General features: G+C 74.1%; 3 protein-coding genes across 3 annotated transcripts; 2 read left to right on the top strand and 1 right to left on the bottom strand.

The window, feature by feature from the left end:
• Nucleotides 1-2,475: 2,475 nt before the first annotated feature.
• Nucleotides 2,476-5,003, top strand: PRRT4 (proline rich transmembrane protein 4). The gene is given in 3 exon segments (XM_087764015.1): nucleotides 2,476-2,526; nucleotides 2,725-3,103; nucleotides 3,106-5,003. Coding segments are annotated over 3 exon segments (2,247 nt in total). The 3' UTR covers nucleotides 4,923-5,003.
• Nucleotides 5,004-6,916: 1,913 nt separating this feature from the next.
• Nucleotides 6,917-15,078, top strand: RBM28 (RNA binding motif protein 28). The gene is made up of 19 exons (XM_087767559.1): nucleotides 6,917-7,067; nucleotides 8,024-8,203; nucleotides 8,310-8,407; nucleotides 8,568-8,643; nucleotides 8,755-8,847; nucleotides 8,950-9,012; nucleotides 9,148-9,301; nucleotides 9,521-9,669; nucleotides 9,879-9,963; nucleotides 10,079-10,188; nucleotides 10,280-10,353; nucleotides 10,613-10,748; nucleotides 10,844-10,908; nucleotides 11,008-11,166; nucleotides 12,261-12,395; nucleotides 13,803-13,877; nucleotides 13,990-14,225; nucleotides 14,429-14,525; nucleotides 14,706-15,078. Exons 1-19 carry the CDS (start codon nucleotides 6,935-6,937, stop codon nucleotides 14,841-14,843), a joined length of 2,256 nt encoding a protein of 751 aa, XP_087623685.1. The 5' UTR covers nucleotides 6,917-6,934; the 3' UTR covers nucleotides 14,844-15,078.
• A 2,870-nt stretch (nucleotides 15,079-17,948) lies between these two features.
• On the bottom strand, nucleotides 17,949-19,230 carry LEP (leptin). Its single transcript, XM_087767117.1, has 2 exons — nucleotides 19,087-19,230; nucleotides 17,949-18,308 (listed from the first exon to the last, which is right to left on the bottom strand). Exons 1-2 carry the CDS (start codon nucleotides 19,228-19,230, stop codon nucleotides 17,949-17,951), a joined length of 504 nt encoding a protein of 167 aa, XP_087623243.1.
• Nucleotides 19,231-27,877: the final 8,647 nt, after the last annotated feature.

The raw sequence follows: 27,877 nt of genomic DNA, 5'->3' as shown, positions 1-27,877 counted from the left end.
GTGGGCGGTGGGTGGGCGGTGGGTGCCGGGGGGGGACCCTGGGGAAGGGACCCCGCGCCCCCCGCCTCGGCGGTGCCGGGGCGCGGCGGCGGCGGTGGGTGCCGGGAGCGACAGGTCCCCGCGTGCCCCGGCAGCCCCCGTCACATCGCATCCGTCCCCGCCGCGCCGCCGCCGCCATGACGGGCCGCGATGTGACACCGCGGCGACAGGCCCTGTCACAGCGATGAGGGCCCTGGCACCCGGCGCGGGGGGAGGGGGGGGCACCCGGCTGAGGGACCCCCCCACCCCCACCCCCTGCAGGAGGGCTCTGCCATGGGCGCCCGTGTCATCAGGTGCCACCGCTGGCCCCGGTGCTCCTGTCCCCCAGGGTGTCCCTGTGCCCCCCAGGGTGCTCCTGTCCCCCAGGGTGTCCCTGTCCCCCAGGGTGCTCCTGTCCCCCAGGGTGTCCCTGTGCCCCCCAGGGTGCTCCTGTCCCCCAGGGTGCCCCTGTCCCCCCAGGGTGCTCCTGTCCCCCAGGGTGTCCCTGTGCCCCCCAGGGTGCTCCTGTCCCCCAGGGTGTCCCTGTGCCCCAGGGTGCCCCTGTCCCCCCAGGGTGCCCCTGTCCCCCAGGGTGCTCCTGTCCCCCCAGGGTGTCCCTGTCCCCCAGGGTGTCCCTGTCCCCCCAGGGTGCCCCTGTGCCCCAGGGTGCCCCTGTCCCCCCCAGGGTGCCCCTGTCCACCGAGTGTGCTCCTGTCCCCCAGGGTGTCCCTGTCCCCCAGGGTGCTCCTGTCCCCCCAGGGTGTCCCTTGTCCCCCCAGGGTGCCCCTGTCCCCCAGGGTGTCCCTGTCCCCCAGGGTGCTCCTGTCCCCCCAGGGTGTCCCTGTCCCCCCGGGTGTCCCTGTCCCCCCCAGGGTGTCCCTGTCCCCCAGGGTGCCCCTGTCCCCCCAGGGTGCTCCTGTCCCCCAGGGTGTCCCCGCCCCCCAGGGTCCTCCTCTCCCCCCAGGGTGTCCCTTGTCCCCCCAGGGTGCCCCTGTCCCCCAGGGTGTCCCTGTCCCCCAGGGTGCTCCTGTCCCCCCAGGGTGTCCCTGTCCCCCAGGGTGTCCCTGTCCCCCCAGGGTGCCCCTGTCCCCCCCAGGGTGTCCCTGTCCCCCAGGGTGCTCCTGTCCCCCAGGGTGTCCCTGTCCCCCCAGGGTGCCCCTGTCCCCCCCAGGGTGCTCCTGTCCCCCAGGGTGCCCCTGTCCCCCCAGGGTGCTCCTGTCCCCCCCCGGGTGCTGCTGTCCCCCCCGGGGTGCCCCTGTCCCCATCCTGCCTTCCCGGCATCCTTGGCCCTGGCCCCCAGCAGAGCCACCCCAGCTGCCATCGGCATGGGCCCGTCACCGTCCTGCCGGGGACACTGGGGCTGGATGGGTGCCATGGGGCTGGGACGGTGCCGTGGGGCTGGACTGATGCTGTGGGGTGGGGAAGGCCATGTGCCGTGGGGCTGTCTGGGTGCCGTGGGGCTGGCTGCGCCGTGGGGCAGGCCGCGTGCCGTGGGGCCAGCCGTGCGCCACGTGCCGGGGTACGGTGGCGGTGCCGGTGTAACCGTCCCCTCTGCCCCTCTCCGCAGCGCTGCTCCCGCCGTCCCCGATGTCCCCGCCGTCCCCCGCGGGGCCGGGGGCAGCCCCCCGCCTGCTGCTGGCCCTGCTGTGCCTGGCCCCCCCCGCCGCCGCCCCGCCGGCCCCCACCGGCCTGCCGGGACCCCCGGGGACGGCGCCGGGACCCCCCGCGCCTCGCAGCGAGGCCCCCGTCCTCTCCCTCAACCTGGGCCTCAACTTCAAGATCAAGGTGCGAAGCCAGGGCAGCCCCCGCCCCGCCGCCCCCACCGCCCCCCCGGGACCCCCGCACCCGGCGCCGCGCACCCCCGGCACCCCCGGCACCCCCGCCCTGCCGCCGCCGGCGGGTTCGGGCTGGCCTGACCCCCGGGACGAGCCGGGCTCCGGGACCCCCCCGGAGGAAGCGGGGGGCTGGGGGGGCCCCCCCGGCCGTGCCGTCACCACCCCCCCGGGCCCCCCGGCGTCCCCGGCCGGGGAGCGGGACAAGGAGCTGGAGCTGGACATCGCCATCGACCTGACGGCGGGGCTGGACCCCGAAGCGGGGCCGGGGGGGGCCGTGCCCCCCACCAGCCTCCTGCGGGCCCCCCCCGGCCCCCCCCGCCCCATCCCGCTCATCCCCGGCATCAAAGCCGGCATCTCGGAGCTGGCCAGGAAACTCGGCGCCGCCGGTGAGTGCCCTGCGGCCCGGGCGGGCTGGGGTCCCCCGGCACGGCCCCCCCATGCTGAGGGACCCCCATGTGTGTCACCCCCCCCAGGGTTCCTGGTGCCCACGGTGCCCCCCAGGATCGGCCACGAGGTGCCGGGGGGCAACAGGTCCCAGGAGCAGGATCAGGCTGGCAGGGGCGCTGAGCCAGGTGAGGAGAGGGGGGGTCCTGGGGGGGGCGGGGGTCCTGACACCCCCACAATGGCCGGTGTGACCGGGGGGGGGGTGTGCGGGGTGCCTGGGGAGCCGCTGGTAAGGGTGATATGGGGGGGGAATGGGGGGGATGGGGGGGCACGGGGTGCGCGGGGCGCGAGGGACATGGGGCGCAGGCCGCCCCCCCACCCCCCTCTCCTCGCCCGCAGCCCCCCCCCCCCGGCCGCCAGCCCTCCCGGGGCGCCGCGCCCCCCCCCGCCGCCTCCGCCTGCACCCCGGGCTCCGCCTGCGGCTCAGGGGGCCCGGACCCCCAGGGGGGCCCCCCCGCCGCCCCCCTCTCCTGGCCCCCCCACTTCGTGGCCCTGCGGACCGGCTGGTCGGTGGCCGCCGCCGCCTGGGGCCCAGCCTGGGACGCTCACGTCTACGGGGTCGGATGCCTTTTCGCTCTGCTGGGACTACTGGGAATACTGGTGCTACTGGGGGTTCCCCGCGGCCGCCCGCCCGCCGCCCGGCTGCTGGGGGGGCTGGTGGCGGTGGCGGGGGCCGCCCGCGCCTTCCCCCTCTTCTTCGACGCCTACGAGCGGCGTGGCCGCCTGCCGCCCGCCGCCGCTCGCCTCCTCTTCGAGCTGCCCTTCCCCTGCCTGGGCTGGGGGCTGGCGCTGGCCCTGCGCCTGCTGGGGCCCCCCCCTCGCTGCCGGACCCCCGCCATGGCGGCGCTGGGCGTCCTGCACACGGCGGGGGCTCTGGGGACCGTGCTGGCCGTGGCGGCGCTGGGCCGGCTGCCGGAGCTGCTGCTGCTGCCGCGGGGGCTCTTCGCCGGCTTGGCGGCCGCCCTGGCCCTGTGGGTGCTGCCCCGCTGCGGGTTGGGCTCCCGGGGGGGGCCCCAGGGCAAGGCGGGGACGGCGGCGGCCGGGGGGCCGGTGGCGGCCGGGGCGGCGGCGGCGGTGGGGCTGGCGGCGGTGGGGGCCGTGCTGAGCGCGGGGCTGCAGGTCTTCGGGGCGCTGCAGGCGCTGGGCTGGGGGGGCCCGGCCCCCCCGGGCCCCTGGGCGTGGTGGGGGCTGCAGCTGGGCTGTCGCCTGGCCGAGGCCGCCATGGGGCTGCCCCTCGCCGCGCTGGCGCTGGCGGCGGCCCCCCCTCCCCGGCACGGCCCCCGCGCCGAGCCCCCCAACGGCTGCGCCCCCCGCTCGCGGGGGGAGGCCGAGGCGCCGCCCCTCTGCGGGGACCCCCCCGAGCCCCCCGAGGCCGACGGGGACCCCACTGCCGGCTACCGGCCCCCCTCGCCCATCGACCTGCGCCGCAGCATCGACGAGGCGCTGGGAGCGCGGCCCGGCATCTTCCGCCACGGCGCCGGCACCGCGGCAGGGATCAGCGTCATCGGCACGCCGGGGATCGGCGCCGGCGGCACGGCAGGGAGCGGTGGCACCGGCGCGCCTGGGAACGGCACAACCGGCTTGCCAGGGATCGGCACAACCACGACACCAGGGCTCGGCACAACCGGCACGGCAGGGATTAGCACAACCACGACACCAAGTCTTGGCACAACCGGCACAGCAGGGCCCGGCACAACCGGGCCCAGCACAACTGGCACAGCAGGACTCGGCACAATCAGCACACCGGGGCTCGCCACAACCAGTGTAACAGGGCTCGGCACAGCCGGCACAGCAGGGATTAGCACAACCGGCTTGCCGGGGCTCAGCACAACCAGCACATCAGGGCTCGGCACAACCACTACACCAAGTCTCGGCACAACCGGCACGGCAGGGTTTAGCAGAACCGGCACACCCAGGCTCGGCACAACTGGCGCACCAGATCTTAGCACAACCGGTGCGGCAGGTCTTGGCACAACCAGCACACCCGGGCTCGGCACAACCGCTGCATCAGAGCTCGGCATCACCAGCACACCGGGTCTCAGCACAACCGCCGCACCAGGCCTTGGCACAATTTCTACACCAGATCTCGGCACAACCGGTACACAGGGTCTCGGCACCACCAGCACACCAAGTCTCGTCACAACCGCAGCACCGGGTCTCAACACAACCGTCATGCCGGATCTCGGCACAACCTCCGCACCAGATCTCGGCACAACCCCTACACCAAATCTCAGCACAACCGCCGCACTGGGTCTCAGCACAACCGCCACGCCGGATCTCGGCACAACCAGCCCACCAGAGCCCGGCACCGCCGGCACACCGGGGCCCACCCCCACGGGCCCCCCGCCATCCCCGGCCCCGTATCGCGCCGCCGCCTTCGGCGGGGGGTCCCCGGGGGGTCGGCGGGACGGCGGCGGCAGCCCCTCTCCCCAGGGACTGTGCCAGGGGGGGCCAGCGGCGGTGCCGGAGCCCAGCCCCCCGCCGCAGGGACCCCCCCAGGCGGCCCCGGCGCCGCGGCCCTCCCAGAGCTGGGCGGGGGGCCCCGAGCCCCCCGTTGCCCCCGAGCCCCCCGGTGGCCCCGGCCCCGATCGCCGCAGCCCGGGCAGCGACACCATAGACTTGTAGGGCGTGGGGTGCCCCCCGCCCCCCCGTGGCTGCCCTGGGACCCCCGCGGGGCCGGCAACTGTCCCCGGGGGGCAACGGAGAGAGCCTGGCCCGGCCCCCCGCGGCACGCTGCCTCCGGGACCCCCGGCCCCCCCCCGCCCAGGGCCCCCCCCCGTGAAGGGTGATGCCCAGGAGACCCCCAGGGCCCCCACTGGCCTCCGTGCTCTGGAGACCCCCCCCACCGTCCCCAGAGACCCCCGGCTGCCCCCCAGGTCCCTGAGACCCCCAAATACGGGTGACAACCTGGGACCCCCAAATACGGGTGACAACCTGGGGACCCCCCAGGTCCCTGAGACCCCCAAGTGCTGGTGACACCCTGGGGACCCCCTCAGCTGCCCCCCAGGTCCCTGGGACCCCCAAATACGGGTGACACCCTGGGACCCCCAAATACGGGTGACACCCTGGGGACCCCCCCAGCCACCCCTCAGGTTCCCAACACCCCCAAGTGCTGGTGACCCCCCCTGGGCCCCCCCAGGTCCCTGAGCCCCCTGCTCTCCCCCCTGAAGCCCCCAGCCCCATGCCAGACTCCCGAGGTCCCGTCCCCCCCCGTCCCCCACAGACCCCCTGGCCCCCCGCCATGGCCCAGGGACCCCCAGCCCCCCCCCCACGTACCAGAGCCCCCCCTTGTCCCCCGGGGCCCCCCGTGTACCCAATAACGTGCCACATGCGAAGGATGTGAGTCCCCCCCCGCGGGACCCCCGGGCCCCCCCCCCGACCTGGGCCCCCCCCAGGGAGGAGACACCCCCCCCCAGCCCCACGGCCACCAGGATGGCCCCCCGCACCCCGCTGCAGCCCCGTGGGGACTGGGGGGACCCCCTGAGCCCCCCTGGCCCCCCAGCCCCTGGGACGGGACCCCCGAGCCCCCCGTGTCCCCACAGCCCATAGAAGAGGACCCCCGACCCCCCTGACCCCCGATGACCCCTGAGTTGGGACCCCCGACCCCCCTGGCCCCCCATAACCCGTGAGTTGGGACCCCTGAGCCCCCCTGACCACACAGCCCATAGGATGGGACCCCCCAAACCACCCCTGACCCCCCCGTCCCCTGGGATGGGACCCCCGACCCCCCTGACCCCCTCTGACCCCTGGGATGGGCCCCCAAACCCCCCTGGCCCCCCATGGCCCCTGAGCTGGGACCCCCGAGCCCCCTGACCCCACAGCTCCTGTGAGGTCCCAGTCCCAGTCCCCTCAGCCCCCCCCCACCCCCCGACCCCCCCCGACCCCTTGTATGGGACCCCCAGATCCCCCTGACCCCCATAACCCCTGAGCTGGGACCCCCCCGACCCCCCTGACCCCCTGTAACCCCTAGGACAGGACCCTCTGCCCTCCCGTAACCCCCGGGCTGGGACCCCCAACCCCCCCTGACCCCCCCGACCCCCCTGACCCCCTGTAACCCCTAGGACAGGACCCTCTGACCTCCCGTAACCCCCGGGCTGGGACCCCCAAACCCCCTGACCCCCCTGACCCCCGACCCCCTGTAACCCCTAGGACGGGACCCCCTGACCCCCCCTGACCCCCCTGACCCCCCGTAACCCCTAGGACGGGACCCCCTGACCCCCCTGACCCCCCATAACCCCTAGGACGGGACCCCCAAACCCCCCTGACCCCCACAACCCCTGAGCTGGGACCCCCTGAACCCCCCTGGCCCCCCGTAACCCCTAGGACGGGACCCCCAAACCCCCTGACCCCCGGGACGGGACCCCTGACCCCTGGGACGGGACCCCCAAACCCCCTGACCCCCCTGACCCCCCCGTAACCCCTAGGACGGGACCCCCTGACCCTCCTGACCCCCCTGACCCCTGGGACGGGACCCCCTGACCCCGGGCTGGGACCCCCGCGCCCCCCCCCCCATGCCCCCGCGGTTCCCCGCCGCGCCGCCAGGGGTCGCTCTTCCCCGCCAGCCCCGCGCCGTGCGGCCGCTCTCCCCCCCGCCCTCCGCCCTTCCCGGCAGCCCCCGCGCCGCGCGTGGGCCCAAGATGGCGGCGCCCGTGGGCCCGGGCCGCACCGTGCTGGTGCGGGGCCTGCCCGCCGCCGCCACCGCCGCCGACCTCGAGAGCCTCTTCGGCCGCCTCGGGCCCCTCCGCCGCTGCTTCGTCGTCACCGAGAAGGGTCGGGAGGGGCTGCGGGGGGCCGGAGGGGCCGAGGGGGCCTGGGGCTGGGGGCTGAGGGAGTCGGGGGGGGCCTGAGGGGCCTAGGACCGGGGGCTGGGGGGGCTTGGAGGGCCTGAGGGGGTCTGGGGTCGGGGGCTGGGCCTGGGGGGCTGAGGGAGCGTGGGACCGAGGCCTGGGGGGGCTGGGACTGGGGGCTGGAGGGGCTGGGGGTGCTGGGACTGGGGGCTGGGGGGCTGGAGGGGCTGAGGGGGTCTGGGACCGAGGCCGGGGGGGGCTGGGGGAGCTGGAGGGGCTGGGAGGGCCTGGGGCTGGGGCCTGAAGGGGATGAGGTGGGCTGGGGTCTGGGGGCGCTGAGGGCGTGTGGGGGGGCTGAGGGAGCCTGGGAGCGGGGTCTGAGGGGGGCGAGGGGGCCTGGGACCAGGGTCTGGGGGCTTAAAGGGGTTTGGGGGGGCTGGGGGGCCTGGGGCCAGGCTGAGGGGGTCTGGGACCAGGGTCTGGGGTGCAAGGGGGCCTGGGGGGCCCAAAGGGGTTTGGGGGGGCTGAGGGGGTTCTGGGGGGCTTGGAGGGCCTGAGGGCGTCTGGGGTCAGGGTGTGGGGGGGCCTGAGGGGGTCTGGGGTTGGGGGCTCGGGGGGCTGGGGGGCCTGGGGCGGGGGGGGGGGCAGATCTGGAGGCTGGAGGGATGGGGGGGCAGGGGAGGGTGGGAATTGGGGGGGGGCAGGGAGGTGTGGGGGAGCAGGAATGTGGGGGGCAGGAGGGAGCTGGGGGGGGCGGGCGCGGGGCGTTGGGGTGCAGGGCGGGGGGTCGGTTATCGGGGGGGCGGGGATGGCGAGGGGAGATGGGGGGGGCAGAGGTGGGTTTGGGAGAAGGCGCAGGGGGGCTCGGGGGGACCCCGACCCTCAGAGCCGGGGAGGGGGTGCGGGGCCTCACTGCTTCCCCCCCCCCGCCACCCCCAGGCACCAAAACCTGCCGGGGCTTCGGCTACGTCACCTTCTCCCTGGCGGAGGACGCCCAGCGGGCTCTGCGGGAGGCCACCACCCTCGCCGGCCGCCGGCTCGCCGTGACGCCGGCCCGGCAGCGGCCCAGGGAAGGGAGGAAGAAGCCGCAGCAGGAGGAAGAGGAGGGGGCGGCAGCGGGTGAGCTGGGGGGCCCGTCCCCTGCCCGCGCTCTCGGGGACGGGCAGCTGCCCTGGCTTCGTCCCCGCGCCGTGCTGTCCCCAAACCCCCGCTCCCTCGGCCGCAGGTGCCCCCGCCGCGGCCGCCGCGCCCCCCCCGAGACCGAAGAAACCCAGAGGCGCCTCCCGGAAAGCCCGGTTGATCGTCCGCAACCTCAGCTTCAAGGTACGGGGGTCCGGTCCCCCAACCCTGTCCCCAGCCGGGGCTGGCGTCACCCCAGGGGACACAGGGGGGACCCCCGCGTCCCCGCCCGCCCCGGGGGGAGCGTCCCGGCGGGCGCTGCCGCCTCCCAGGCCCCCCCAGCCCCTTCCCGCTCTCTCCCCAGTGCTCCGAGGACGACCTGAGGTCTCTCTTCTCGCCCTTCGGCACCGTGCTGGAGGTGAACATCCCCAAGAAACCGGGTGAGCCCCCCACCTCGGGGACCCTTTTTGGGGCGGTGGGACCCCTGCGCCGGCAGCCTGGCCCTCCCCGGGGTGGGTGCGGGCGCGGAGCGGCTCCCCTGGTGTTCGCAGACGGGAAGATGCGGGGATTCGCCTTCGTGCAGCTGCGGAACATGCTGGAAGCGGCCAAGGCGCTGCGGGGAACGAACATGAAGGAGATCAAAGGTTTGGCCCTGCCTCTCGCTGCTTCCCGGCTGCGCGGGGGGGGGGCTCTGATGCCGACGGCGTCGTGTCCCCCCCCCCCACCGCGTCCCTTCACTTCCCCAGGGCGGCCGGTGGCGGTGGACTGGGCCGTGGCCAAGGACAAGTACCGGGCGACGCAGGGCGACGGTGAGGGTGGCGGTGAGGGTGGCGGCTCCCCCGGCGTGGCTCCGGGCCTGGCTGGGTGCCCTCCGCTGCGGGGCTTGGGACGGGGACACCGGGAGCCACCGTCCCCTCTCCTCCCCGTCTGCCCTCGTCCCGCAGGGAGCAAGGAGGAACCTGGGGAGGCCCCAGAGCGGAGTCCGGGTGGTGGCGAGGAGGAGGAGGAGGAGGAAAAGGATGAAGAAGAGGTGGAGGAAGATAAAAAAGCAGCTGGAAAGATGGAGGTCGAGCTCTCCTCCTCCCGGGCGCGAGGCCGGTGAGCGAGGGAAGGGCTTGTGCCGCCCGGGGAGGGATGGAGCTGACCCCGGGGGTCTCGGCCTCGCCCCGGGGCGCAGCCCCCCCCCTCCAGGGGGCTCTGGGGCGGAGCCCTGGGCGTGTCCCCACCCCCCGTGGGACCCCCGGGCAGGGCCCTGTCCCCCCTAGCGCCACTCGGGGCTGCCGCGGGGCCTGGCCAGCTCTGCCCTGGGCCTTGCAGGGCTGGGAAGGGGGCGGCAGCCGCCGACAGCAGCGAGGAGGAGGAAGACGAGGAAGAAGATGAGGACGAAGCAGCCGATGAGGATGATAGCGAGGAGGAGGAGGAGGGCTCGGACGAGGGCTCAGACGAGGAGGATGAAGAGGAAGAAGGTTTGGTCTGCCCTGGGGGGGGAGGCTGCTAGGGTGGGCTGCTGCGGGCAGGGGGACGGGGTTAGCGGCTGGGGGTCTCCCCCCGGGGTCTGGGGGGGCTTCCCCCGGGTCTGGGGTCTCCCCCGGGGTCTGGGGGGGCTTTCCCCGGGTCTGGGGGCCGCTGCGGTGCAGCCACCGGTCACCAACCCCCGGATCCTTTGCCGTTGCAGGGGGGGACGCCCCCAAAAAGCGGCCAGGGAGGGGGCGACCGCAGCCCCCCTCGGACGTGGGTGAGGGCCGGACCGTCTTCATCCGGTGAGTGCCGGGGCGGGGACCGGTGTCCCCCCTCTGCCGGGCCGGGGGGACGGCAGGGAGGGGGGGCTGCGCGCTGCGGCCCCTCCCGACGGCGTCCGTCCCCCCCGAACGGCAGGAATCTCTCCTTCGACACGGAGGAGGAGGCGCTGGGGGAGATGCTGCAGCAATTCGGGGACCTCAAGTACGTCCGTGTCGTCCTGCACCCCGACACGGAGCACTCCAAAGGTAACCGGCGGCGCGGGGGGGGGGCGCGTCCTGGCGGTGGGGACCCCCCCTCCTGTCCCCCACCCCTCGCCCAGCCCCTCTCCCGCCCCAGGCTGCGCCTTCGCCCAGTTCCTGACGCCAGAAGCCGCCCAGAAATGCCTCCAGGCTGCCCAGGAGGAGAGCGAGGTGAGCGGGGCGGCCTGCGGGTGACAGGGGACCCCCCCCGGGGGGCGTGGGGACAGCGAGGGACCCCCCCGGGGGCAACGAGGGACCCTCCCAAGGGGCTTGGGGACGGCGCCGGCCCTCCTGCCTCGCGTTTGGGGGATCCCCAGCTCTCTGGGGTCGTTGGAGACCCTGGGGACCCCCTGGCCGGGTCCCCACACCCCCGGGGGGGTCCCCAGGGCCCCGGCTGCGCCCCCCACCCCAGCTGTGCCCCCCCCGGCAGGGCGGGGGGCTGCGGCTGGATGGGCGGCTGCTCCGCATCGACCCGGCCGTCAGCCGCGAGGAAGCCCGCAAGCTCCGCGGGACAAAGGCGAAGAAGCCGACGGGCACCCGAAATCTTTACCTGGCTCGCGAAGGCCGTGAGTACCGGCCCGGGGGGGGGGGCCGGGCCCCCCGACGGCCCCTTTTTGCCCCCCAACACCCCCTTTTTGCCCCCCATCTCGCCCCCCCGCAGTGATCCGGGCCGGGACGAAGGCCGCGGAGGGCGTGAGCGATGCCGACATGGCCAAGCGAGCGCGGGTGAGTGCCAGCGGCGCCCGGGGGCCGGGACAGCTTGGGGACAGCCAGCAGCCGTGTCCATCGTGTGTCCCCCCCCCCTCACGGCCCCGTTTCTCCCAGTTTGAGGAGCTGAAGCACCAGAAGCTGCGGGACCAGAACGTCTTCGTCTCCCGCACCCGCCTCTGCGTCCACAACCTGCCCAAGGCCGTCGACAGCGCCCGGCTCCGGCGCCTGCTGCTGCAGGTGGCCGGCGGCGGCAAGGCCCTGTGCATCAAGGAGGTGGGGTCCCCACCCCTGTCCCCCCGGTGTCCCCACCCCTGTCCCCCCGGTGTCCCCCGGGCTCCCTGTCCCCTCGGGGCTGGGTTTGGGGGTGCGGGGGGGGGGGTGTCCCCGTCTGTGTCTCCCCGGTGTCCCCGTCTGTGTCTCCCCAGTGTCCCCGTCTGTGTCCCCCCAGTGTCCCTTGTCCTCTCTGTCCCCCCTGGGGTGGGTTTGGGGGTGCAGAGCAGCTGGGTGTCCCTGTCTGTGTCCCCCCAGTGTCCCCTGTGCTCTGTGTCCCCTCTGGGGTGGCTTTGGGGGTGCAGAGGAGGGGGGTGTCGTCCTCTGTGTCCCCCTTGGTGTCCCCCTGTGTCCCCTCTGGGCTGGGTTTGGGGATGGCAAAGGGTGCAGAGGAGTGGGTGTCCCTGTCTGTGTCCCCCTAGTGTCCCTTGTCCTCTGTGTCCCCCCTGGGGTGGGTTTGGGGGTGCAGAGGAGGGGGGTGTCCCTGTCCTCTGTGTCCCCCCTGGTGTCCTCCCTGTGTCCCCTCTGGGCTGGGTTTGGGGGTGCAGAGGAGGGGGGTGTCCCCATCTGTGTCTCCCCAGTGTCGCTTGTCCTCTGTGTCCCCCCTGGGGTGGGTTTGGGGGTGCAGAGCAGGGGGGTGTCCCTGTCTGTGTCCCCCCGGTGTCCCCTGTGCTCTGTGTCCCCTCTGGGGTGGGTTTGGGGGTGCGGAGGAGCTGGGTGTCCCCCCATGTCCCCTTTGGGGTGGGTTTGGGGGTGGCTGGGGGTGCAGAGGAGGTGGGTGTGTCCCCCTTGTGTCCCCTTGTGTCCCCTTTGGGGGGGGGGTTCAGGGGTGCAGAGAAAGTGGGTGTCCTCTGTGTCCCCCCATGTCCCCCTGGGGCGGGTTTGGGGGTGCAGAGGAGAGGGGTGTTCCCTCATCTTCCCGTGGGTCTGGGGGTGCGGGGTGGGTGTCCCCCCCCGGGGTGGGTTCGGGGGGGCGGAGGAGGGGGGGTCCTGGGGGGGGCGGGTTTGGGGTGCGGGGTGGGTGTCGGGGGGGGGGGTGCGGGGGGGTGTCGGGGGGTGCCGGCACAGGCGGCTGAGGCGGTGCGGGTGCCCCCCAGTGCCGGGTGATGCGGGAGCTGCGGGGGCGGGGGCCGTCCCTGGGCTACGCCTTCGTGGAGCTGGGGGAGCACGAGCAGGCGCTGGCCGCCCTGCGCGCCCTCAACAACAACCCCCGCCTCTTCGGGCCCCAGAAGGTGGGTGCGGGGGCGGGGGGGGGGCTGCCCCCCGCTTTCCTCTCTGCCCTTTGTCTGGGATCCTCTGGGGTCTCCCCAAACCCCTCCCGCACACTTACCCCCCCGCTTAGGGCCCCCCAAACCCCTCCTGCACCCTCACCCCCCTTAGGGCCCCCCTGCACTCTTACCCCCCCTTAGGGCCCCCCTGCACCCTTACCCCCCCCCCTTAGGGCCCCCCTGCACCCTTACCCCCCTTAGGGCCCCCCAAACCCCTCCTGCACCCTCACCCCCCTTAGGGCCCCCCTGCACCCTTACCCCCCTAGGGCCCCCCAAAACCTCCCTGCACCCTCACCCCCCTTAGGGCCCCCCCTGCACCCTTACCCCCCTTAGGGCCCCCCAAACCCCTCCTGCACCCTCACCCCCCTTAGGGCCCCCTGCACTCTTACCCCCCTTAGGGCCCCCCTGCACCCTTACCCCCCCCCCTTAGGGCCCCCCTGCACCCTTACCCCCCTTAGGGCCCCCCAAACCCCTCCTGCACCCTCACCCCCCTTAGGGCCCCCCCTGCACTCTTACCCCCCCCTTAGGGCCCCCCAAAACCTCCCTGCACCCTCACCCCCCTTAGGGCCCCCCTGCACCCTTACCCCCCTTAGGGCCCCCCAAACCCCTCCTGCACCCTCACCCCCCTTAGGGCCCCCCTGCACCCTTACCCCCCCTTAGGGCCCCCCAAACCCCTCCTGCACCCTCACCCCCCTTAGGGCCCCCCTGCACCCTTACCCCCCCTTAGGGCCCCCCAAAACCTCCCTGCACCCTCACCCCCCTTAGGGCCCCCCTGCACCCTTACCCCCCCCCTTAGGGCCCCCGAACCCTTGCCCCCTCTTAGGGCCCCCCAAACCCCTCCTGCACCCTCACCCCCCTTAGGGCCCCCCCTGCACCCTCACCCCCCTTAGGGCCCCCCAAACCCCCCTGCACCCTCACCCCCCTTAGGGCCCCCCCTGCACCCTCACCCCCCTTAGGGCCCCCCTGCACCCTCACCCCCCCTTAGGGCCCCCCTGCACCCTCACCCCCCCTTAGGGCCCCCCTGCACCGCAGTCTCCCAGTTACCTCCCTGCTGGCCCCGTGGGTTGCCCCCCCCGCTTTTGTGTCACCCCTCCCCCCCCCCCCCCCGTAGCCCCACTTGCCCCCCCATGGCCCCACTTGCCCCTGGGGCCACGGGCAGGGACACTCCTGTTTCCCAGTGCTGCTGCTGGTGTTACTGGGGGGCTCCTTCCATTCCCAGTGCTGCCACTGGTATTACTGGGGGGCTCCCCCCATTCCCAGCGCTGCTGCTGGTGTTACTGGGGGCTCCCCCCATTCCTAGTGCTGGTGTTACTGGGGGGCTGCCCCCCTCCCAGCGCTGCTACTGGTGTTACTGGGGGGCTCTTCCCGCAGCGGCCCATCGTGGAGTTCTCGCTGGAGGACCGGCGCAAGCTGAGGCTGAAGGAGCAGCGCGCCCAGCGCAGCCGGGTAGGAGCCCCCTCCCCCCCCCCGTTGTGTCCCCCCCGTTTTGTCCCCCGCCGCTCGGGGGGTCCGCGCCCCCCCCAGCCCCCCCGGGCGCTCACCCCCCTCTTCGCCGCAGCTCAAGCTGAAAGCGAAGGCGCAGGAGCCGGGAGCAGCCGGGGCGGGGGGCTCCCCCCCGAAAGCCGGCTCGGGGGGCGGCGGGGGGGGGCAGGGGGGACCCCCGGGACCCCCGGCCGCCCCCGGGCCCTGGGCCGGCTTCCGTACGGAGCCACGGGTGGAGCGGGTGCCGCTGCCGGACGGCACCACCAGGAAAAAGGTGCTGGCGCTGCCCTCGCACCGCGGGCCCAAGATCAGGTATGGGGGGGGGGGGCACCCCCTTGGCCCCCCACCCACCCTCACCGTGTTCCCCCCACCCGGGGTCTCTCCCCCCTCGGCGTGGGCATCTCCCGCTTCTCCCTTCTCTCTCTGGGTGCTGGGGGTCCCACGGGGGGTCCTGGGCACCCACGGGGGGTCCTGAGCACCCACGGGTGCCCCCCTGCTCTCCAACCCCCCCCCAGGAAACGCGACAAGGGGAAGGCGAAGCCCCCCCCCCCCAAGCAGCCCAAGGCCAAGGGGCGGCGGCGGAAGGAGAAGCGCGAGGTGCCCCCCACCCAGGTAGGGACCGGGGGGGGGCGGGGGGGTCCTGGGGTCAGAGCCCCCCAGGCCGGGGGGGCCCCCCCTCATGTCTCCGGGCCCCCCCGCCCCGGCGTTGCTGGGCTCCGGCTCTGCCGTGGGGGGTTTGGGGGGGCTCGGGGGGGTTTGGGACCCCCCTCCTGACCCCCTCTCCCCCCGCAGGCGCGGCGGCGGCGGCGGGGCGAGGGGCGGGGGGCCGAGGCGCGCTTCGGCGAGCTGGTGGAGCGCTACAAGAGGAAAATCCTGGGGGGCGGCGGCGACCCCCCCGCGCCCAAACGCGGCAAGTGGTTCGAGAGCTGAGCGCCCGGACCCCCACCCCGACCCCCACCCGTGGGTGCTGCGCCCCCTCCTCCCCTCCCACCCGGCGTCCGTGCTGGGGGGAAGGGGTGAGCCCCCCCTCTCCCCTTGCCCCCCCCCCCCCCAGGTGTTGGGGGTGCTCCCCTCCCCTCCCGGGGGTCCCGCGGGGTTGGGGACCCCTGGGGGGGCGCGGCCGGGCGCTGCGGAAAATGCTTCAATATATTTCTGTAAAAAAAGGGTTTTGGGGGGCAGAGTCCTCCCTGGGGGGGCCGGGGGGCTCCTGGCTGAGGCAGCCGTCAGTGGCCACCGTGGCCACGCCAGGGCTCGCGGCCAGGCACCGCGGCGTGAGCGACGTGCACCAGGGCCACTGGCCACCTCTGGCCCCGCGCCGGCCACCCCCAGCTCCACACTGGCCACCCCTGGGCCCCATGGCCACCCCCAGCCCCACGGCCACCCCGGGCCCCACACCGGTCACCCCAGGGCCCCATGGCCACCCATGGCCCCCAGCCACCCCAGGGCCCTCACTGGCCACCCCTGGGCCCCATGGCCACCCCCAGCCCCACGCTGGCTACTCCAGGGCCCCACGGCCACCCACGGCCCCACGCCGGCCCCCCCTGGGTCCCATGGCCACCCCCAGCCCCACGCTGGCTACTCCAGGGCCCCACGGCCCCACACCGGCCACCCCTCGCCCCATGCCGGCCACCGCTGGCCCCATGCTGGCCACCCCAGGGCCCCACGGCCACCCCCAGCCCCATGGCCACCCCTGGCCCTGCGCTGGCCACCCCTGGGTCCCATGGCCACCCCCAGCCCCACGCTGGCTACTCCAGGGCCCCACGGCCCCACACCGGCCACCCCTCGCCCCATGCCGGCCACCGCTGGCCCCATGCTGGCCACCCCAGGGCCCCATGCTGGCCACCCACGGCCACCCCCAGCCCCACACCGGCCACCCCCGAGGTGGGGCCGGGGGCACGGGAGCGGGGACGAGGGACGGCGGAGCCGGGCCCGGCGGAGGGGACACGCGGGGACACGCGGGGGGACACGGGTACACACGCGTGTGCGCGGCCCCCGTGTCCCCGCGCCCGGGGGCAGCGACTCGGCCCTGTCCCCTCCCTGCGTCCCCCCCCCCTCGGTCCCCGTGCCCAGGTCCCCTGTCCCCTTGTCCCTCTCCCCTCCTTGTCCCCCTCCCGTGGGACCCCCCTCCTTGTTCCTCCCCTCCTTGTCCCCTCCCCCCTTGCCTGTCCCCCCCTTTGTCCCTGTCCCCCAAGACCCCCTCCCCTTGTACCCCCTTGTCCCCCTCCCCCTTGTCCCCCCTCCCAGGACCCCCTCCCCCCCTTGTCCCCCCCGCCTTGTCCCTTCCCCTGGGACCCATCCCCTTGTCCCCCCCTTGTCCCCCGTGTCCCTTGTCCCCCGTGTCCCTTGTCCCCCCCATGCCCCCCCGTCTCCCCCTGTCCCCCCGTGTCCCTTGTCCCCCCCGTGCCCCCCCGTGTCCCCGGGCGGGGGGGGCCGAGCCCAGCAGCCGCCGGCGCCTCCAAAACCGCGGGGCCCTGAGTCAGCGCCGCGTCCTCGCCCGCCCCCGGCTCCGGGGGGGCCCGGCCTCCTGGGGGGGGGCTCCTTTGGGGGGGGGGGCTTTGGGGACCCTCCCTGGGGGGCTCCTTTGGGGGGGCTTTGGGGACCCTCCTTTGGGGGGGTACCCTCCTTTGGGGGGGGCTCCTCTGGGGGGGCTTTGGAGGGCCTCCTTTGGGGGGGGCTTTGGGGGACCCTCCTTTGGGGGGCTCCTTGGGGGGCCTCATTTGGGGGGGACCCTCCTTTCGGGGGGTACCTTTGGGGGGGCTCCTTTGGGGGGGCTTTGGGGACCCTCCTTGGGGGGGCTTTGGGGGGTCCCTCCTTGGGGGGTCCCTCCTTTGGGGGCCCTTTGGGGACCCCACGGCCCGGGCCGAGGGCTGGGGCGCCGCCCCCCCCCCCCGCTGACATTTTGGGGTCGATCCCCTCCCCCCGCCTCGGGCCCCCCCCGGCCCTGGGGGTGCTGCCCCCCCCCCCCCCTCCCCACCCGGGACCCCGGTGGCTGGGGCGGGGGATGGGCTGCGCGTCCCGGGGGGGGACCCCCCGATCCCCCCGGATCCCCGCCTCGGTGACATCGATAACGACATCGATAATGGTAATGATGGTGGTAGTAATAATAATAATAATAATAATAACAACAACATCGATGATATCAACATCAGCAATTAATATCAATAAATATTAATATCAATAATGCCAATAACAATAATATCATCAATAGTAATATCAATATCAATAATACCAATAATTAATAACAACAAATATCAGTAATACCAATAATAATATCAATAGTATCAATAGTAGTAGCAATAATAATATCAACAATACAAGTAATTAATAGCGAGAATACCAATAATTAAGAACAATAAATAATAATAATACCAATAATATCAATAGTAGTAGCAATAATAATAATATCAATGTCGGTACTATACATATCAATAATTAATAACAATAAATAACAACATCGGCAATACCAATAATATCAATAATACCAATAATTAATAACAATAAATAACAATATCAATGATAATACCAATAATTAATAAATAATACCAACAATAACAGTAGTAGAAAAAGGGTCCCAGTGCCCCCCCCCCCCCCGGCTCCCGCTGGCCTCCCCGGTCCCGGTGGCCCCCCCCCGGGTCCCACTGGCCCTCCCGGGGTCCCGGTGGCCCCCCCCGGTCCCGCTGGCCCCCCTGAGTCCCGCTGGCCTCCCCGGTCCCGGTGGCCCCCCTCGGCTCCCACTGGCCCTCCCGGGGTCCCGGTGGCCCCCCCCCCGCTCCCGCTGGCCCCCCCGGGTCCCACTGGCCCCCCCCGGCCCCCGCTGGCCTCCCCGGTCCCAGTGGCCCCCCTCGGCTCCCACTGGCCCTCCCGGGGTCCCGGTGCCCCCCCCCCGGCTCCCACTGGCCCCCCCCGGGTCCCGCTGGCCTCCCCGGTCCCGGTGGCCCCCCCTGGGTCCCACTGGCCCTCCCGGTGTCCCGCTGGCCCCCCCGGGTCCCGGTGGCCCCCCCCGGCTCCCCCTGGCCCCCCCGGCTCCCGCTGGCCCTAGCAGGCGGGGCGGCCGCCCAGGCGCGCGGCGATGGCGTCCAGGCACCCGCGGAGCCGCGCCAGGGCCAGCCCGGCCACCGTGTGTGGCGAGTGGGCCAGCGGTTCGGGGGGCGGCGGGGGGCGCGGCGGGGGGGCGCGGGGCGGCGGGCAGCCCAGGCGGGCGGCCAGGGTGGCCAGCAGGCTGCGCAGGTTCTCCACGTCGTTGGCGATCTGGGCCAGCGGCAGGTTGCCCGCGGCCAGGTCGCCCAGCAGGCGCTGGAAGAGCTGGAGGCGGTGGCCCATGGCCCCCAGCCCCTCGGGGGCCCCCTCCCCCGGCAGCGCCTCCAGCCCGCTGATCCGCAGGCTCGGGGGGGGCGGCTGGGGGCGAGGGGGGGGGTCAGGGCGGGGCTGCGGGACCCCCAGCGCGGGGGGACCCCCCAACCCCACCCAGCGTGGGGGGACGCCCCCCGGGACCCCCCAGCCGTGGGGACCGGACCCCCGGGACCCCCCCCCCAGTTGGGACATGGGGACCCCCCAATTGGGGCACAGAGACCCCCCCCCCCCCCGAACCCCACCCAGCTGTGGGGATCCCTCCCTGGGGACCCCCCGGGGACCCCCCCATCCCTTGGGGCACAGGGTCCCCCCCCCCCCGCCATGGGCACCCATCCCTGGGGACCCCCCCATTTGGGGTACAGAGCCCCCCCCCATCCCTGGGGACCCCCAATTTTGGCACAGAGCCCCCCCCCAGCCCTGGGGACCCCCCAATTGGGGCACAGCCCCTCCCCGCCACCCCGGGGATCCCCAGGGTCCCAGTGCCCCCCCCCCCGTGGGTGACAGGGGACACCACCCCGGGGTGCCCCTGGGTCCCAGTGCCCCCCCCAGCGCCCCCCAGGGTCCCAGTGCCCCCCCCCGTGGGTGACAGGGGACACCACCCCGGGGTGCCCCTGGGTCCCAGTGCCCCCCTCCGCGCCCCCCTGGGTCCCAGTGCCCCCCCAGCGCCCCCCAGGGTCCCAGTGCCCCCCATGGGTGACAGGGGACACGGCCGCCATCCCGGGGCGCCCCAGGGTCCCAGTGCCCCCCCCCGTGGGTGACAGGGGACACCATCCCGGGGCGCCCCTGGGTCCCAGTGCCCCCCCCGCGCCCCCCAGGGCCTCGCCTGCAGCTGCTGGATGCGGGCGCCCAGGGTCCGGGCCAGCGCCACGCCGTCGGCCTGCACCTTCTCCAGCCGGACCGGGTGGCCCCCGGCCAGCGGTAGCCACAGCCACAGGGCCCCCCACAGGGCCACGCCGGGCCCCCGCATCCCGCCGGGCTCTGTGCGGGGCGCAGGTGGCAGCGGGGACGCGACGCGCCCCAAAAATGTCCCCCCCCCCGTCCCCCCCGAGGCCACCCCGGGGCCCGGGTCCTCGTCACCGTGCCGCCGCGCCGCCGTGGCCTCGCCGGCACATGGCCCCGCCGGCACGTGGCCCCGCGGCCGTGCCCCGTCGCCTTCCCGGAGCCGCCCTGTCGCAACCCTCGCCCCGGCCGTGACCGTGGCCGTGACCGTGACCGTGGCCACCGAGCCCCGGGGACAACGTGGCCGAGGAGGGGACATCGGCGGGCCCGGGTGGCCCCACTCCCCGGGACCCCCCCCCCCATCAGAGAGGGGAGCGTGGGCAGCGGGGGACGGCAGGTGTCACCGGGGACACGGGGGGACATGGGGGGACACGGGGGGGACAGGGGGAGACAGGGGGGGACGGGGGGGACATGGGGACACAGGGGGGATGGGGGGGACATGAGGACACAGGGGGACACGGGGTGACACAGGGGGGACACAGGGGGACATGGGGGGACGGGGGGGACATGGGGACACAGGGGGACACGGGGTGACACAGGGGGGACATGGGGATACGGGGACACGGGGTGACACAGGGGGGACACGGGGGACATAGGGGGGACACAGGGGGGACATGGGGACACAGGGGGATGGGGGGACACAGGGGGACATGGGGGGACACGGGGATGGGGGCACACAGGGACAAACAGGGGGGACACAGGGACACGGGGGGACACGGGGGACGGGGGGACACAGGGGGACATGGGGAGACGGGGGGACATGGGGGGATGGGGGGACATGAGGACAGGGGGTCATGGGGACACAGGGGGACACAGGGACACGAGGGTCACGAGGGGACACAGGGACACACGGGGGGACACGGGGACACGGGGGGACACGGGGACACGGGGGGCTCCCACCACTCACCGGGGACTCACAGCCGCTCGCTGAGCCTGGGAGGAGAGGGTCGGTGGCGGGGGGACGCGGGGACATCGGCCGGGACCCCCCCGTGTCACCCCCCCCCGTGTCACCCCCCCTGCTCGGGCACCCCCGGCGCTGGGGGCCACGGCCAGTGGCAACTACGGCCTGGCCACCGCTGGCCACCCGGGGCGGGGGGCTGGCAAGTGACCTTGGGGAGCCGCTGGCCCGGGGTAAGGGGGGGGGTCCCGGGGTGCGGGGGTCCCCAGGAGAAGGGGGGACCCTGGGGGGGGGGGGGGGGTCGCATGGGGGGGGCTGGGGCAGGGGGGTCCCGGGGGTGGGGGGTCCCAGGGAAGGGGGTCCTGAGCAAGGGGGGTCCCCAGGAGAAGGGGGGTCCCATGGCGGGGGGGTCCCTGGGGTGGGGGGGTCCCAGGACAGAGGGGTCCCAGGAGAAGGGGGGTCCCGCGGCGGGGGGTCCCGGGGGTCCCGGGGGTCCCGGGGGTCCGGGGGTCCGGGGGGTCCCGCTTACCTGGGCCGCCCCGTGGCTCCCGTCCGGTCGCGGCGGTGGCCCCATGGCCGCGGCCCCCCCTTTATAGCGGAGCGGGGCCCTTGCACAACGCCGCTGCCCGCCCCCGCCCGCCCCCGGCCCCGCGGCGCCCCGTCCGTCCGTCCGGCCGGCTGTCCGGCTGTCCGTCCGGCTGTGGGTCAGGCTGTCCGGCTGTCCATCCGTCCGTCTGGCTGTCCAACCATGGGTCAGGTTGTCCGGCTGTCCGTCCGTCGGTCTGTCCGGCCGTGGGTCAGGCTGTCCGTCGGTCTGTCTGGCCGGCCGTCGGTCGGGTCCTGGGGCCCGGGGGGTCGGAGGGGGCGCAGGGGATGTCTGGGGCCCCCGCACACCGACAGGTCTGGGGGGGGCCCCCCGCCCCACGGCTGCCCCACAGCCTGACCCACGGTGTGACCCACAGCCCACCCCACAGCCTGACCCACGGCTGCCCCACAGCCCACCCCATGGCTTGACCCACAGCCTGTCCCATAGCCTGACCCATGGCCTGACCCACAGCCCACCCCACGGCCTGCCCCACAGCCTGCCCCACGGCCTGTCCTATGGCGTGACCCACAGCCTGCCCCACAGCCTGCCCCACAGCCTGTCCTATGGCGTGACCCACAGCCTGCCCCACAGCCTGCCCCACGGCCTGTCCTACGGTGTGACCCACAGCCTGCCCCACGGCCTGCCCTACAGCCTGCCCCACGGCCTGCTCCACAGCGTGACCCACAGCCTGCCCCACAGCCTGTCCTATGGCGTGACCCACGGCCTGCCCCACGGCCTGCTCCACGGCGTGACCCACAGCCTGCCCCACGGCCTGCCCCACAGCCTGCCCCGTGGCGTGACCCACGGCTGCCCCCCCTCCTGCCCCACGGCCCAGCCGAGCTCCCCCCGCGCATACGTGCCCCGGCGGCGCGCGGCCCCCGCCCGTGTGCGGGGTGACACATCCGCCACGCCAGCGCGTGCACGCCCGCACACGCGCCCGGCACCGGGGGCCTCACGGGGTGGGGGGGGGGGCGTGGGGTGGGGACCCCACCCGCGCCGGGGGCACCCGCAGCACCCCGAGCCCTGGGGGGGGGACGGGATGGGGACGGGACACCCACACCCCTGCGAGCCCCCCTGCGCCCCCGCACCCCGGGCTGGGCCCCCCCGCTGCGGGTGCAGGCAGGGCGCGGGCAGGGGCGCGGGCAGGGGCGCGTGCGGCCGTGCACAGGCAGCAGGGTGTGCGCCCGGCTGGGTGCCCGCAGGCCTCTGGGGGACCCCCCGCCCCCCCCCAGGCAGATGCACATCTGGGCAGATGTGGCTCCGCGCCCGGGCGGGCGCCTGGGTGCAGCCGGGCGCGTACAGATGTGGCCGTGGGCACAGCTGGGCACACACGGCGGGGCACGCGCACACCTGGATATGCACAGCTGGGCACACGCACACCCGGGCACGCGCTTGTCTGGGCACGCGCACAGCTGGGCGCACGCACACCTGGATACGTGCACACCTGGGCGCGTGCACACCTGGGCGCACGCACGTCGGCACGCGCACATCTGGGCACACGCGTCTGGATACACGCGCGCCCGGGCGCGTGCACATCTGGGCATGCACATCTGGGCATGCGCACATCTGGGCATGCGCACCTCGGCGCACGCACACCTGGGCACACACATCCGGGCTCACGAACATCTGGATGCACGCACCACTGCGCAGGTGCACATCTGGATACACGCACACCTGGGCATACAAACATCTGGATACAGGCCCCCGGGCATGTGCACATCTGGGCGCATGCACACCTGGGCACGCGCACACCTGGGCGCACGCACATGTGACCACACGCGCCGCTGCAAGCGCCCACCCGCGCCCTCTCACGTCCCCGGGCCGGCGCAGGACCGGGGGTGCCAGGACCCCCCCCACCCCCGCTCCCCCCCAGGGCGGGGCCCCCCGCACCCCAAACCACGGGCACCCGGGGCCGGGGCTCTCAGCACCCCCCCGCCGCCATCCTGCCCACAGCTGGGCGCCACCGTCCCCACGCCATCGCTCCCGGCCAGGTGCCACCGTGGGCCACCCAGCCGGCGCCCAGGCTCGCTCGCGGCCTCCACGCGGTGCCGCCAACCCCGGCCTTCGCCCGGGGAAACTGAGGCCCAGGGAGGGGCCGCCATGGCTGCGCACCAACATGGCGGCAAGGCCCGGCGCGGGGTCCGGGCACCCCAAGCAAAGGGGTCCCCCCAGGTGTCCCCGCTGTCCCCCGCTGTCCCCCGCTGTCCCGCCGGGTGCCACCGCCGGCACCGCACAGGGCGGGGACAGAGCCGGGGTGGCACCGGGGGAGCGGGGCGCCAGGAGGGGACGTCCCCGCGGGCAGAGGGTGGCCGATGTCCCCACCGCGTCCCTGTCACCCTTCCTGGCCGAGCGTGGGTGGCCGAGGCGCGCCGTACGTGCCGCGGCACCCCGATGCGCCATGGCACCCCAATGTGCCACACACCCCAATGTGCCGCGGCACCCCGATGCCCTGTGGCACCCTGATGCCCTGTGGCACCCCGATGCGCCGTGGCACCCCGATGCGCCGCGCACCCCAATGCGCTGTGGCACCCTGATGCCCCACGGCTCCCCGATGTGCCGCACCCCCCGGTGCACCATGGCACCCCGACGCGCCGTGGCACCCTGATGCCCCGTGGCACCCCCAAACCCAGCACGTGGCCCCGTGGGTGCCCCCAGCCCCCCCGGGGTGGCCGGGGTGGGGGTCAGGGTGCCCAGCAGCGGCTCCCCGGGCTGCGGGGCCATCACCGCGCCAGCCAGGAGGGTGTTGGTGGCCAGGGCGCAGGTGGCCGGTGGCCGGGGCGCGGGTGGCCCAAGCCGGGCAAACGTTGCCCCAGCCCCGCCAGGACCGGGCAGCTGCTGGCAGGGCCCCGCGCGGCCACCGCGGGGACGCCGATGGCGAGCGGGGTCCCCCCGCGGCGCGGGCGGCTGCCTGGTGGCTGTCACCGCGCCCTGGTCCTCCCCGCCGCCAGCGACGCTCGGGTCCGCGGCCCCGTCCCCCGCAGCCGCCATCGCTCGGGTCCCCAGTCCTTGTCCCCCCCGCAGCCAGCGTCACCCCTGCCCGTGTCCCCAAGCCTTGTCCCTCCCTGCAGCCAGCATCACTCCCACTTGTGTCCCCAGTCCCTGTCCCCAAGCCCTGTCGCCAAGCCTTGTCCCCATCCCTGTCCCCAAGCCCTGTCGCCCCGCAGCCACCATCACTCCTGTCCCCATCCCTGTCCCCATCCCTGTCCCCGTCCCTGTCCCCGTCCCCCACCAGCCACCATTGCTCCTGCTCATGTCCCCAGTCCCTGTCCCCGTCCCCAGTCCTTGTCCCCCTGCAGCCACCATCGCTCCCGCTTATGTCCCCAAGCCCTGTCCCCCCGCAGCCAGCATCGCTCCTGTCCCCATCCCTGTCCCCAAGCCCTGTCCCCATCCCTGTCCCCAAGCCCTGTCCCCCCACAGCCACCATCACTCCTGTCCCCATCCCTGTCCCCGTCCCCGTCCCTGTCCCCCCCAGCCGGCACCACCCCTGCTCAAGTCCCCAGTCCCCATCGTGTCCCCACCGGGCCACCCACCCGGGCCACTGGGAGCCACAGGGGGACAGGGTGGTGGGGAGGGGGTGCACGGCCCCCACCCCACCCAAACTGGGAGCACTGGGAGTTTGCTGTGCTGGGAACCAGGGACGCGATGGGCACCCGGACTGGGAGCACTGGGAACTCGCTGTGCTGGGAACTGGGGACGCAATGGGCACCCGGACTGGGAGCACTGGGAACTCGCTGTGCTGGGAACCGGGGATGTGCTGGGCACCTGGACTGGGAGCACTGGGAACTCGCTGTGCTGGGAACTGGGGACGCAATGGGCACCCGGACTGGGAGCACTGGGAACTTGCTGTGCTGGGAACCGGGGATGTGCTGGGCACCTGGACTGGGAGCACTGGGAACTCGCTGTGCTGGGAACTGGGGGCACACTGGGCACCCAGACAGGGAGCACTGGGAACTCGCTGTGCTGGGAATCGGGGATGCTAAGGGCACCCGGACTGGGAGCACTGGGAACTCGTTGGGCTGGCAACCGGGGGCATGCTGGGCACCCAGACTGGGAGCACTGGGAAGATGCGGGCACCGAACATCGCAATCAGAGGGTGTCACTGGGGCGGGTGCCATCCCCAGGGGACACAGGACGATCGATCCCGGTGCTGTCGCTGCACGAACTGCGGAGCAGCGATCTCAGAGCCGCGCCGCCATCCCATAATTTGCTCACCGAGCTGCCGCCAGCCCACAGCAAGGCCGGGGATGGGGTGGCAGGAGGGGCCCCAGGGCCTGGGGACGCGGGGACAGGGACCTGGTGGCACTGAGGCGCTGCTCCCAGCACGGGGCCTCTGGGGGTGTGCACCTGCCTGCGTGCAGTGGGGTTGCACAGCCCTGTGCATGCCCTGGGGTTGCACACCCCTGTGTGCGCGCTCCAGGGTTGCACGCTCCGGGGTTGCACAGCCCTGTGTGCACGCTCTGGGGTTGCTCACTCCGGGATTGCACAGTCCTGTGTGCATGCAGTGGGGTTGCACAGCCCTGCGCATGCTCTGGGGGTTGCACGCTCTGGGGTTGCACAGCCTTGTGCACGCTCCGGGGTTGCACGCTCTGGGGTTGCACAGCCCCCGTGCACGCTCCGGATTTGCGCTGGAGCCGCTGATCCCCGGGAGTGTTTGGTTCCTGCTGAGCAGCGCCTGCGCAGTGCTGGGGCCTCTTCTGCTCTCACCGCACCTCACCAGTGCTCGTTAGCGACTGGGACCGTTCTGATACCAGCGCCCGGGCATCGCTGCTGTACTGGGCAGGCTGGAACCCCGGGGTCACCCCGAGCAGATGCGCCTGTGACCCGTGGGTGAGCCCACGCCGGAGCAGGACACCCCGAAGCGGCTGTGGCCGTGGATGAGCCCACGTGGGAGCAGGTCTGTCCAGCAGCATCTGCGGCCGTGGTTGTGGCTGTGGTTGTGGCCGTGCCGCAGCAGGCCTGGCTCTGACGGGGCTGTGGCCCAAGGCGGCGGCCACGCTGGCGGAGGGACACCTGGAAGCATCCGTGGCAGTGGATAAGTCCCTGCTGGAGCCGCTCGAAGCGTGCGGCCGTGGGCAAGCCCACGCCAGAGCGGGTATGCCCCGGAGGGCCTGCAGCCATGGGTGAGGCCACGCTGGAGCAGGCACACCTCCAAGCAACCGGGCTGTGGCCACGTCCATGCCGCAGCAGGTACAGGCCTGGAGAGAGACCGTAGCTGATGGCCACGGCTCCCCGTGGAGCGGGTACGCCCCGGAGGGCCTGCGGCCTGGGGGCAAGTCCGACCCAGCGTGGGGGCCGGGGAGGAGCTCGCTGCGGCATTAAACCCCGTGACCCGACCTGCGCCGGCTTCGGAGCCCAGTAACGCCCCACGAGGCAGCACCGCGCCTGTCCTGAGCGGCCTCCGTCGCAGCCGGGGCCCGAAGTCAGGGACGAAATGAACTCAGTGGACGTTTCGGGACGTTTTATGCCCATTTCACAGGACCGGTCCGCCAAGGCCGGGAAGGGGGGGGTGGGTAACGAGAACGTACTGGGGAGAGCGGGCCACGACGCTCACACGGGAAGCCCTGGGAGGCCAAAGCGCCCCGGGAGGTGGCCGTGCCCGGCCTAGCCACGGCTGAGCACACGGTGGCCGCCGTCCCTCCCATTGGTGGCTCCGAGCTGGCAGGCCCCATCCGGACGAGAGCTGTCGCCCCGTGGTGATGTGCAGCCGCTCTGCCAGAGCGAGCGGGGTGCCCGAAGGGTGCTGGCACCCCCAAGTCCCCCCGCTGCCCCGGGACCCCCTTCCTCACCCTGGGAGGGAAACAGCTCCTCGCCCGCGTGGCACCGGCTCGGCGTCCCCAGCGCAGCCCCGGTGCCATCACCCCCCACCCCGGCAACAACCGGGGGGCCCGGCCGTGCCGGGGAGCAGGGTGGCTTTGTGCCCTCCCCATTTCTGCCCCCGCTGTCCCCAGCCAGGGGCGAGGGGGGGGTGTTGGGGTCCCCCCCAGCCCCTCGGGCCCCCCCCGCTTACCTGGGCTGCGGCTGCCCCCAGGCCTCCCCGCTGCTTCGATCCCTCGCGGATACTTTTTGGGGTAAGGGCTTCCTGACTGCTGGCGGGAGGAACAGCAAGCCCAGACCGCAAAAAGACCCGAGAGAGACAGGGCCGGCGCGGCGGCACGCGCGGCGGTGGGAGGCGAGGAGCAGGGACGGATGCCGGGGATGCGGGGACCCTGGGGATGGGTCCTGCGGTGGGATCCCCCGCCAGCCCCGGGCTGTCCCCTGCACCGGGGGGGTGACGGTGGCCGGTGTCACCCGTCTGCCCAGCGCACGCTGCCACCCCCCTGCCGGCACGGGGACACGCGAGCCCCACGTGTGTGGTGCAGGCGCCCGTGGGAGATGGGGGGGACGCTCGCCGCAGGTCCCTGGAGCACCCGGCCCCCAGCACCCTGCCCGGGCTGGGGGTCCTGGTGCTCCCCGGTCCCTTGTGCCGGGAGCTGGGACGCCTGGGCCCTTGGGTGACGCTGGTACCACCGGAGCTGCGCAGACCGAGGGGACGCAGCCCTGACCGGGGCGGGACGTGGCACAGATCGACAGGGACGTGGCACAGAGTGATGGGGACGCGGCACAGTGATGGGGACATGGCACAGCCCAGCCAGGCCGGCCAAAGCCCAGGCAGGAGCAGGCCCTGCCTGCGCAGGGTCCCTGCCTCCAGGCAGGGAAGCGCAGGATCCCACCGGCTGTGGGCAGGGAAGCGCGAGATCCCACCAGCTGCGGGCAGGGAAGCACAGGATCCCATCGGCCACGGGCAGGGAAGTGCGGGATCCCGTCCGCTGTGGGCAGGGAAGCGCGGGATCCCACCGGCCGTGGGCAGGGAAGCACAGGATCCCATCGGCCACGGGCAGGGAAGTGCGGGATCCCGTCCGCTGTGGGCAGGGAAGCGCGGGATCCCACCGGCCGTGGGCAGGGAAGCACAGGATCCCATCGGCCGCGGGCAGGGAAGCGCGGGATCCTATCTTGGACAGGGTTTTGCTGGTGGAAGACGCTTGCCGGCTGCTGCAAGCCCAGGACAAGCCGTGATCCGCGGCGACCCACGCCGCCGCTTCCCATCGGTGGCGAGCAGGGTGCTCCCAAATCCCCGCCGTCGTCCCGCACCGG

The sequence above is a fragment of the Nipponia nippon genome, unplaced genomic scaffold (genome assembly GCF_047370975.1).
Source record: "Nipponia nippon isolate SJK-2023a ecotype South Korea unplaced genomic scaffold, ASM4737097v1 scaffold_3, whole genome shotgun sequence".
NCBI classification, from domain to species: Eukaryota; Metazoa; Chordata; class Aves; order Pelecaniformes; family Threskiornithidae; genus Nipponia; species Nipponia nippon.
This window is presented reverse-complemented; position numbering and strand designations above follow the sequence as displayed.